Source organism: Camelus bactrianus, chromosome 28 (genome assembly GCF_048773025.1).
Source record: "Camelus bactrianus isolate YW-2024 breed Bactrian camel chromosome 28, ASM4877302v1, whole genome shotgun sequence".
NCBI classification, from domain to species: Eukaryota; Metazoa; Chordata; class Mammalia; order Artiodactyla; family Camelidae; genus Camelus; species Camelus bactrianus.
Genome location: NC_133566.1, coordinates 12,509,499 through 12,521,367, shown reverse-complemented (window position 1 = coordinate 12,521,367; position 11,869 = coordinate 12,509,499). Strand labels below are relative to the sequence as shown.

The 11,869-nt window shown below is 44.7% G+C and overlaps 1 protein-coding gene across 2 annotated transcripts in view; it reads left to right on the top strand.

Moving 5' to 3' along the window:
- Positions 1-99: 99 nt before the first annotated feature.
- Positions 100-11,869, top strand: part of IL18R1 (interleukin 18 receptor 1) — a 36,781-nt gene continuing 25,011 nt past the window's right edge. The window contains exons 1-3 of one of the 2 annotated variants that reach the window (XM_010959090.3): positions 100-796; positions 6,434-6,518; positions 9,485-9,728. In XM_010959090.3, coding sequence (XP_010957392.1) covers positions 6,461-6,518; positions 9,485-9,728 — 302 coding nt within the window. In that variant the 5' untranslated portion in view covers positions 100-796; positions 6,434-6,460. Of the gene's footprint in view, positions 797-1,610; positions 2,508-6,433; positions 6,519-9,484; positions 9,729-11,869 lie in introns of those variants that run through there. The other variant, XM_074354416.1, reaches the window with a different exon arrangement.

The following is an 11,869-nucleotide window of genomic DNA, read 5'->3' as shown; positions in this document are numbered from 1 at the left end:
ATCATCTTTCTGGAAGGTTGTCTAAAGGATCTGCAGTTATTTATGCCTCTCGATATCCTATAACGTAAATCTATACCCCCGGCCGCCCCAGGGTGCGGAGGGGCCGCCCCGGGGCGCTCACTCTCCGGCCCGCAGGTCGCCGGGTCACCGCCCACCGCCCGCGAGCTCCCGGGACCCGGGCGCGCCGCCGGGCCTGCAGCCCCCGCGGCCCCGGCGAGGCGCCGGATTTTCCAGCTGCGCGCCGTCGCCCCCGCCATCGAGCCGCTCCCGGAACCCAAGGGCGGGTCTCAGGGCGGAAGGAGCCGATACCCCGCGCGCCGCCAGGAGGGCGCACCCCGCCCCGGAGCGCCCCGGACCAGGAGCGCGCAGGACCCCAGCGCCCCCACCGAGGAGCATCCCCAGGCCGGGGAATCCCTGCCTCGGAGGGCCCGCAACCCGGAGCATCCCCACCGAAGAGCGTCGCCAGACTGGGAGGACCCCCGGCCCGGAGCATCTCAGACCCGGAACACCGCCCCGGCGCGGGCCCCGGAGCAGCGCCCCACCCGCAGCCGAGTTTCGCCAGACGCCTTTTCTCTCCGCATACTTTCTGTTCCTTTTTCTCGTTTTCTTTTTCTTTTTCAGCCTTCTCCAGTTGTCTTATCTGTTTCATCACACTTGCGGCTCCTCTCCTTTCTCGTTCCGCGGAGCTAGAGGGGCAGCGGTTGCTGCTTCTCACCTCCCTTCTCACCTCTGCCATCGCGCCCCGTGTGAAGGGGGGACAGCCGCCCCGCCCCAGCCCAGGGACGCCCGCCTGGAGGTAAGGGCAGACCTGCCTGCCACCACACCCCCTCCCACTGCCCCCTGCTGCCGGCCGGGGGGCGAGGGGCAACCCAGCCTCGGGGGCAGGGTGTGTGTGTGTGTGTGTGAGTGTGTGTTTGTGTGTGTGTACACGAAAAACTGGTGATTTCAGCGTCATCAACTTTCCCTGATAGTATAGTTTAGAGGTTAAAAACAGTCCTCCCCCCAATTTTTTTTCTTCTGGAAAGGTGAGAACAGCTAAGATAAGTGATGGTTTTCATGTATTAAACACTTAACTGGTGTCTGACACTGTATAGAAAACTTTAAGATGCATTATTGTCACTTACTCCTCCTACAGGCGGGATGAAGAATTCTTCCTGCAAGGAGGTAAACGCAAGCACAGAGATGTTCAGTGGTTTATCCAAGGGCATCCAGCTGCTGATCAATAGAGAGCAGACTCACACCCAGATTTTCTTGACTCCAAGCCTTTGCCTTGATCCGAGCTGCCTCCAGGAGTTGGAACCCCTTGGGCTGCATGACAGTTATCAGACAAATCCCCGCGGAGGAAGTCCGGTCAGAGATAGGCACCTGTCCCCGTATTACAGAGCGCTGTGCAGTGCGGGGATGGGGGCGGGGGGCACACTTCTCAATCCAAGGGTCTTGGATGGGCTGGGAGAAGGTAAATTTGGGGGAAACTGGGTTTGAGAGGTTCTGGGATAGTTGGAGAGCTTCCTTAAGCAGGCAAACATTGAGGCAGGTTGCAAGGACCGCGGGGACCTGGCAGCTGGAAGTGGGGAGGGTGGTTCCCCAGCACGACTAGCACAGGCATGCGGGGGGGGGGGTACAGGGGTAATGACAGCAGACATTTGTGTGACAAGGACTGTGAGACGCAGATGTCTCTCCTGGCCTTGAGAAACCTAATTCCACACAAATTCTTTTTCCCTTAGAGTGGAAGTGTGTGCGTGCGTGCACGCTTTGTGTCTGTGAGATGTCCAGGATCACCTTTCCCCTCTTTGCGTTTGGCTGTTTTGTCTCCTTAAGGGATGAATGAAACGCTGCAGAGAAAGAATTACGTTCAAAAACCACTGGTGCTGTGCGGCAGAAATTAAGGACACTTCATAAAAATCAGGGGGTGGCTGTAACTCAGTGTTACTGCGCGCTTTGCATGCACAGGTCTCGGAGTCAATCCCCAGTATCTCTATTAGAAAAATCCCAGTTAATTAGAAAGGAAGGGAGGGAGGGAGGAAGGAAGGAAGGAAGGACGAAAGGAAGGAGCCCTGCTGGTATGATTCTCATCAGCAGGTTCTCTTAGGAGGCGCTCAGTTACATGTCTGTAACGCTAATCAGAGTGAGGCGATCTCCATCTGTTAGTGTGTGAGTCAGTGTAATCCTCTGCAATTTGAACTTGAACATTTCATCTGATCGAGTCTCAGGCTCTTGATCAGAAAGAACTTTGAAGTGGCCTAACAACTCCTGAACTTCTGTGAACTGTTTTTTCTAGAGAGAGGTCACTTTTGTTCGGGGTAGGGTTTGTGAACGGAAGTCCGGCAGAGCGAGGGGCTCAGGAGCTGGACGTTTGGACGCTCGGGGAAGGGGTGGTGTTGGAACTGTGCAGCCCTGGGGGCAGAGAGAGTGGTCCTCTTGTATCTGACCCTTGCCCAAGGTCACACAGGTTTTGGAAGAGAATCTTTTTCATTAAGAGAAAACTTCATGCCATTGGGTGATTGAGGGTAAGTTTGTGAGTATTCTTTGTGTGTGTGTTTGTGTGTGTGTATGCATATGAACATATGTATCTACATATATACACATACACATATTCATGCACATATATTTATGTATCTTAACTATTAGGTATTGTTATTAAATGTATATTTAAGATATTTTAAATTTACTTTTCTTAAATTTAAAAAAATTTATTTCTTATTTATTTATTTTTTGAGGGGGGGAGGTAACTAGGTTTATTCATCTATTTGTTTTTAGAGGAGATACTGGGGATTGAACCCAGAGCCTTGTGCATGCTAAGCATGCGCTCTACCACTTGAGCTATACCCTTTCCTGCTAAAATTACTTTTAAGTATACAAATAAGTCCCCTAGATCAGGGTCTCCCTACCTTGGCTATATCTTGGGATCACCTAGAGGAGTTTACAAATCACCCAGGCTGTACTCCAGATGTCTGGGTGGAACCTAGCCACCATTGTTTTTTTCCAAGCTCCAGGTAAGAATGAGTGCCCCAGTTGTTAAAACATAACTTCTCAGGATGTTATGATTTAAGAAGCATGTCATAGGTAGAAGGTTGTCTTAATCTTTCCACGATGGATCAGATAATCACCTAAGACTCCAAACTGTATATATTTTATGAATTTAATGCATTCATCAATTCAGCAAAAAACAAACAAAAAAGCAAGCCTAAAATAATAATATGTCAGCTAGTGATAAGTGTTATGAGAGCAAAACAAAGCAAGCTGGGAGAGCAGAGACAGAGAAAGAGGGTGGTGTGCGTGTGTGTGTATTTGCCCTTGAGCAGATGTTAGATTTTCCATAAATTGCTCAGGAAAGCCCTGTACCTTATACCTACAGTATCAACCAACTTTAAAGGAAAGACAGGATTGTTTAACTAATGACAGAGAAATAAGTAGTAGCCATTTGGGGAAAATAAGTTAAGTTAGACCCTGTCATCATACCAAACAGCAAAATTAATTGTTAATGGATAAAAAAATGCAATGCAAAAAGCCCACTGAGCCATACAAATGAAGAAAACACAGGTAAGTATCTATCAGATTATTGAGGGGAAAGGAATGTTCTAAATGTGAAAGTTAAGGAAAAATCACAAAGCAAAAGAATGATAGGATTGACTTCATAAATGTAAAATCGTCCATCTGTGAAGACATCAAAAGAGGAATTGAAAAGGAAAACTAAACACGTTGGGGAAAACGCTGAACATTTAAGAACTGGACAAAAAGCATGAAGACAAGGAAATGAAATAGCTAAAATACATGATGAATATTTTACCTCATTTATACCAATAAAAAAGCAAACTGATAAACCATGAGATACCATTTTACCCATTTAAATGCCTAATTAGATTTAAAGACTGAGAATGCTCGGTGCTCATGTGGATGTGGTGGAGAGAGACTGTGCTGCGCTGCTGAGGGGGTGTGAATTCTTACAACATGTAAGAATGCATTTTCATGTTTAAAAATGTGTGCTTTGACTTATAGATTGTAGTAGCACCAAGAAGAGAGTAAGAAATGTAGACAGACAATAGCAGGTCAGACACTTGGCCACCTTCCCATCAGTTCTGGGAGCCAGTGTTGTTACCCCCTTTCATGGATAAAGAAATTGAACAGAGATGGTAAGTGACTGGCCCGATGCTATTCAGCTGGTAAGGAGTGCAGTGAGGATTCAGATCCAGCCAGTTTGGCTCCAAAAGCCATGCTCCAAAAACTGACTCGTAGCCTTACACGGGGAGGTGGCCAGGGGGGTTATTTTATAGTAAAATACGTCTTGTAAATTGAAATATCTGTATGAAAGAGTATTGCGTGGCAGGTAAGATGATGTTAACCAAGAGTATTTTGTGACATAAGAAAAAGCTGTTTGATTAAGTAGGAACTGCAAGATATGAAATTATTTAAATATTTTATTTGAAAATATATAGAAAAAAAAAATACAAGAAAGGACCAAAGTATGGTGCATGTTGAGATTATTTGCTTCTTTTCCATCTTCATTTTGTAAATGTCGTACAGTGGGCTTACAGTAATCTAGAAATCAGGAAAGCTTTTAAAGAAAGAAAGAGAGAAAGAAAGAGGAGGAGAAATTTTAAAATTACAGAAAGACCGAAAAAAATGGTATCAACCTCAAACATAACACTGAAAAAAAAACACACACACTAAAATTCCTACATGCAAGAAATGTAATATTTATATTCTCCAACATAATATCTATGACATTTCTCAGGATAACTTTTCCTTTAGAAATGAGTTCCATTATTTAATATCTTAATCTTTTAAATCCACAAGTACATTAAAAATTATATATATACACAGACACACACAGAGCAGTGCAAATATCAGCTAATCTGTATATTGGGATCTTAACATGTTTCATATTGAAACTGAGAGTTAACTCAGAAGAATGCTGAATTTCTCATAATAACTTTATCTCTTAGTAGACCCTGAAAATTAAAAAAAAAAAAACCAAAAAAACAGAAAAACCCCAACAGTGCCCTTTATAAGACTGTGTCGACCTCAACCAGAGGAAACGACACTTTTCATTTTACCCGAGGTAGGAGGATATAGTTAATAATAAAGTGTGTGTGTGTGCACGTGTGTGGGTGGGGGCTGATTTCAAACCACAGACATATTCTAATTTGGTGATGAATGGCTGGTACTTTCCATATGTACTTATCCCCTTTGTCTTTACATTATTGATTATTATCTCTTGGAAATTACATCAAATGCTTGGTGATGTTACTCACAAGGGTTGATGTAAATGGCTTGGCACCTCAGCTATTAAATGTTGTCAAGGGTCTGGGCACTAACCGTGCTCTGTTTTCATATGGGAGGTGAGTGACAGCTGTTGGGAGAATTACTGGGGGCTGAGAGGCTACCGTGCATCCAGGAAGCCTTCATAAATATATTTGCTCATTTAATCACTTAATACTTTTGGAGTTAGGCCTTCTTATCAACCCCATTTTGTTAATCAACAGACAGGCTTTGTGACTTCTAAGTATCTTGCCCAAGGTTGTGCAGCTTGTCAAGACTGAAGCAGGAATCCCAGCCCGGTTTTGTGCATCCCAGAAACCAAGCTCTTTCCATCCTGCTGTGCTTCCTCTGTCCAGTGGGGCTAGATGTTTGGTACACAAGGGACATGGGATTATTTATGAAATACTCAGACTCGGTGGCTGAGCCCCAATATATCCTTCTTACACTCTCTCTCAATTTGTAATTAGTAGAACAAGTGATGGTTTGGAGTAGGATCGAAATTCAGCAGATTTGAGTTCATTGAGTCGATGTAGATTAGGGATCTGGGTTGTAGAAAATCCCCATTTTGTGCCTCCATTTTCTAGAATAAACACTATGGTCACGTGAGTGTAAACTCGAGCACACACACACACAAACACACACCCCTATTCCTCTTTAACAAGCATTAACGAGTGCTTACTATGTGCAAGGCATTGACTTTGGTGCTACGGTGATGAACAAAACAGACTTAGTTCCTAACTTATGAAAAACTTAGTTCTGAAGAAAGGAGATCGATATTTTTTTAAAAAGGCAGCTGGCACACACACACACACACACACAATTCTACATGGGCAGACCGTTCATTCATAGGATGGATTTTCTGGAAACACTGTTGTCCCCCACCTTGACCTTGGAGGTAAGATTCAGTTGACCAGGACAAAAACACAGCAGACTCTGTTGTATTAGAAAAATTGCATTATTTAGGGATTTCCCAAATTTGTTGCCTTGAAATGTTAATCATTATACATGGTTGAAAGTACTAAAGAAAACTAGTGACTGGATTGAGGGATGTGAAAATTTGCTGGGCTGATTTTCAAAAGCTTGTTTGCCACAAGACTTTTTAAAACCTCCTTCATCAGACAGGTGTGCTTTTGTCTGAGATCCTTGGCTGAACTCGTCTTATTCTGTTTTCCAGAGAAACCATTGGAAGCAAATCCTAAACATGCATCGTACAGAAATACCTTTGGCACTTTTGGTGCTTACGTTTTTGGGCACTTCAGGTAAGTCACTGTAATCAGTCACAAACATACTCCGTTGGTAGTCTAGAGGGAATATCAGAGCTTTGCTTTTTTAGGTGGAGGTGACCACTGAAGATGCTGAATTTTTTAAAATTTGTGATTTAGAATTTTACTTTAGAAAGTTGCCAGCCATTTGGTACCCCTAGCCTAGAGAATAAAAGATTCATAGGAGTGGGGTCAAGGAAAGACTCGTATGGGGTCACTGATAAAGAAAAAGTTCAGCTCTGTGAGTTTACACAGAGAGAAGAGGATGTGAACACTTGCATCACGAAACTGTCTGAGCTGAAAATTTGCTTCATGCTGTTTGCAACCGAAGAGATCACAGCCATCTTTACTACTGAGTTTTAGAAAGTTTTGCACACTTAATTTCCGCCCCGGCATGAAGGCAAAGATCCACCTACTTATTTAGGTAATGAAGAAACGAGAATACCTTACAGATCTTAAAGAAAATATTCAAGTTAGAGGGAGCATATAAGAAAGAGATTGGGTGGACCAGGAAGGCAGGCAGAATTTGTATCAGGTGTCAGGTACCCATTTCAATTCATCAGCTGTCACTGCTTGGAGCTCATTCAGAAGGATCCTGAGGCCTGAGCAGGGATCTCTGAAGATGAGTTCCATGATTGATTGACAAGGTCCTCACAGGCTTTGGGAGGAGAAAGTAGGGGCACAATGATTGGTTTGTCGTGATCTACTGAATGGGAGAGGGAAGGCGTGAGCTCATATCCCACACATTGAGAATTACTGATGAAGAGATTACAGTTAGGTCACCGAAGCTTTCAAATAATTCAGGTCCAATATTGGGGAATAGGTACCTAATGGGTCTGTGTATTGCTGAGATCTGAACAGTGCAAAGCTACCCAGATGCTGAAGGAAAGAGGCAGATCTACTTTTCTTGTATGGAAGGACCTGTCCGAACAGGTGAGAGAGACCAAGGTGCCGGAATGTGTGCGTCACATGAAAGGGCCCCTTGCTCTATGGACATACACTGACAACCTTGCCCCCAAGTTACAGTAAAAACATGTTGCAGGCTTCAAAATAGCCATGCGACCTGTGCTGTAAGGAAGCTAAGGTCCCAGTTCTCTGTCCTTTGAGGTGTCTGAAAAGCACCTTTCATGCACGGTTCACTCTAGGCAGATGTGAGTTTTCCACGAGTCGGATTCATTTAGCCCTTGCTGAAGTTAGGTGGCCCTGTTACTGTCCTGACTCAAGACAATTCCAAACGCAGACATCACTGCAGAGAGGTTAGGTCCTCGTGCTCCATTCGGGTAAGATTGGGAGTGTGTGCTGGGCTGTCCCCGCCCTTTGAACTCCATTCATGTCTCTAATCAAAAACCATTTCGAATCAACAAAACCTGCAATGTTAAACATAAGATTAGACCTCTGAAGCCATTCGCTGCCTGGGGAGTGTGAACTTTCAACTGCCGACTGTGCGCCCTGGAGAGAAAGCATCCCAGACCAGGTTCCTTTACGCGATGACCACCTCAAAGAGGAATGAGTGCCTATGTCTGTACAAATTCGGGGGTTCATAGAAGCTTGTTAAAGATTGGCTCAAACCTGGAGGTCACCCAGACAGTCAACACTGTTAGAATGGATAAATAAATTGTCAAATACTAACACAATTGGATACCACATAACTATGAAAAAAAAGAACAAATCACCGCTACATGCAGCAACATGGATTCCCAACCTAGACAAACAGATGCATCAGTGGTCCAGACCAAAGGAGCGTGTAACGTATGATTTTTGTACTCTGTTATACGCATATTATGCCTCTAAAACAGGAAAATAAATTAAGTTCTTAATGAAGTACCGTGCTTTGGGGTGTCAGTGAAAACTAACACCCGCATTTACACATGTATCACACTTTCTAAGTTCAAGTCCTGAACTGTAAGATAGAGATTTCGTAACAACCACCAGACTCATTAACTCTTACGCTTCGAGGTAGGTTTGACATCCATGTTTTCAAAGAATTGCTTCTCCCGTTGGAGCCACTTCCTCTTTACGTTGTGGTTAACAACACTGAATTAAAACCAGACGGTTGCTTTGCAAAATAAACCCCAACCATAGAGAAGGCACGATCTCCATGCCCCCTGAGAACTGCTATGCCCAGCGTAAGGGTTCTCATTCTCATTCTCAAAATGCAGTCAAAGGAAGCTGCAGGAGGACAGGATACAGGGAAGGTCCACTCATGGTGACTTTGAGCTGTTGGAAGTGAAGGAGGAGGCAGGTGGTGACCCTGTGTAACCAGAAGGATCAGAGAAAAGTCCAAAGCCAGAGTTACCTGGGTTAGTTGAGAAAGAAGGAAGTGGGGAGAGAGAGAGAGAGATCAGAAAGGGGAAGTGACAGGTCCCCCGATTTGGAGTGAATCAATATGAATTTTTCATCAGTGTGAATTATATGAATGAATTCTTGATCACGCACATGGTAAGCTTGAGGGGTGCTGGACCTACACACGCATAGATGTACCGTTAACCATCCCCACATCTGCCTGGGGAGTGGCCAGGGAGACCGATTGAGAACGAGACCCATGAGACTTCTGATGATGCAGATGAAAAACTGAGGTCTCGAGGTTTCTTTTTTTTTTTTCCCATGGAGACTCCTCACTAGGGACGTTTTGGTGTAGGTGTGGCAACACTGTGACTCTGGTGGCTTTCCTTGAGAGGAAGATGTGATGTGGAACATTTTCTTTTAGAAGATTACAGTGCATTTATCTGTCTTCTAGCTTTGATAGGTTAAGTTATGTTTTGAAAGTGCCTCTGTGTTAGAAAGATTGACTGTTTCTTAGAGTTAGAAAGACAGATCCTAAAATAAAAGAACCCACAGAACTGAGACATTGCGATTTCTCAGGATGTCCTTACCAACCTGCTTCTTCACTTGGTGCATTAGGGAGGAAATTCACCTTTGTCATGCTGGGTTTGTTTTTTTTCTTGCACTTTGCTAATCTTTAGAAGGAACCTGTACTTCACGTCTGCACATTACTGCCTTCGAAGGGGAACCTTTCTATCTGAAATACTGCTCCTTTTCATCTGAGCGTGAGAACAAAACCACCGCCATAAAATGGTACAAAAATGAATCACATGGACTTGTTGAGCTGAACTCAAGTAGTTCACCCAGAATTATTCTGCATGATTATGTTTTGGAGTTTTGGCCCATTGAGCTGAATGACAGTGGATCGTACTCTTTCCGAATGGGGTGAGTACACCTTCTTGTTAGTATGTTTCACTACTGGACTTCGTTCAACAAATCAAGTCTCCACTAATTGGAAGGGTCAGATAATCCATGTGTTTTAGTCTCCTTACCCTTCCTACAACAGGAAATAAATACTTCATTGTTGAAAAATTAACTTAAACACTGCCCTTGTGTTTATGTTCTCAGTGATCCCAATGAAAGGAGATTACCTTAATATAATTTATGTTTAGGCGATCCTGGACAAAGATAAGTGAGGATTGAATGAAATTCATTTAAAAACTCAGCTGCTTCTGTTGTCTAGAGTCATGGTCAAAGGAAATTAATGGCTAGGGCTTCACAATGCTATAAATATGTAGTGAAAGGGATCAGTGTCAGCTTCGAGGGTGGTAACTTCAAGCTAGGGTGGTGGTTGGAATTGGTGTAGACACCTCCTAGCCCAGTTTCCAGGGCTTTGCTGAGAGCAGGTGGCAGTGCTGGTGAAGGGTACGTGTGTTTGTTAGCCCATCACAAACCTACAGCCGGGGACAGTGAGGGGGGCTTTGCACGGCCTTTTCAGGACATAACCCTAGATTCTTCCAGGATATTCACAGTCAAGAATCCTAAGTTCTGTGAAATGGTGGCAACAACTGAATCGTGTCAATGACTCTTACTGACCTTGGTTCTCTTCTTTATATTTTATTTGGTGAGATGAGGTAGGAGTAACTGTTGACAAGAAACCTTCTATGTGATGGACTATTAGCGAGAACACTGATGACACAGTGTTTATCTGGTACGTTTGTGATGTGTACGAATGTATGTATTTCTATAGACGTCTGAGACTCACCTGTAGAAAACAGCTCAGGGCCAGGTGAGGGGTGATGGTGAGCTGTCAGACATGGGAGTGAGTCCCGAGTGTTATCCATGGTGCCACTGAGAGCGCAGTGAGATAGCACAGTGAAACTTTGATATCACTCCTGTGGTTTTGCACAAATGAGATCATCTGGGTTTGTTTTTAGACATAGAAACTCCCAGGAGTCAGAGAGACATTCGAAAGTTCTTTTCCTTTAACCAGTGAATTTTATGTGAACTTTTAAGAGGGATGATTCCAGAAATGGGTCACCACTGGGTTTTTTCGCACTGAGGAGGAACGTGCACTCACAGCTGGTGCGGAGGAAGCACGTCTCCCTCGTCCTGACTGAAGAAAGGCGTGAGTTACGTGCACAGACTGTTCTGGGCAGAAAGAGCAGATGGAAGGCAAGCGCTGGTTATCTCTGAAGGTCCCTGGGAGACAGGTGGGGCTGGGGGGCATGAACTGTCCTTCTGTTACGGGAGGTGGAGAGCGCAGCCTGGATTGGGGAGAATACGGGGAGTCCTCAGGTGGAGGTAGGATGTCGGGGAGGCACGGACGGACCAGGAGGAGGACAGGGACGGCGGGGAGGCTCACAGCGCTGTGTGATGAGCGCTGAAGGTGACGGAGGCTGACAACTAACATGAGACTGCGGTGATGGTGGGAGCAGCAGCCTTGACAGCGGTTTCGAAAACAAATGCGACCCTTCATGGGAGTGAGTTGTTCTGGATGCCTGAGAGCATTGAAGATAGAAGCTTTTCAAGTACAGTGCAGCTGGTGAACAGTGTCTTGTGTTTGCACAGAGGGGGGTGTGTGTGTGTGTCCATGTGTATATGGTGTGTATGTGTTATGTGTCCGTGTGTGCATGTGTTCATGTATGTGTACATGTATGTATGGTGTGTATGTGTCCATGTGTGTGTACATGTGTGTACGTGTGTTCGTGTGTGTGTGTGTGTGTTTGTGCATCATTTGGGTGAGTGAGTCTTTGTAGTTTTGTGTGGGATTCATCAACGACCAGACCCTCCCCCTGGACGCCTTCCATTAGAAGTGTCATCCTATAATTCTTCAGGAATCCTCTACTGATAATCAAATGCCTTTGGAGACTGATGCTTTAAACCTGCAGTGACAATCACTTTGTCAGCAAATTTGTGTGGAAGTACAGTATTGTGCAAAGCACTCTTGGCCTTGAGGGCCAAACAGACGTGCATTTGCATCTGGTCCTTATTGTGAGCTGGGTGTGCGACCTTGGGAGAGTCATTTAACCTTGCCTGAAGATTAGCTTTCATATGGCATTTTTCTTTCTCTTTCTGGTGCACTT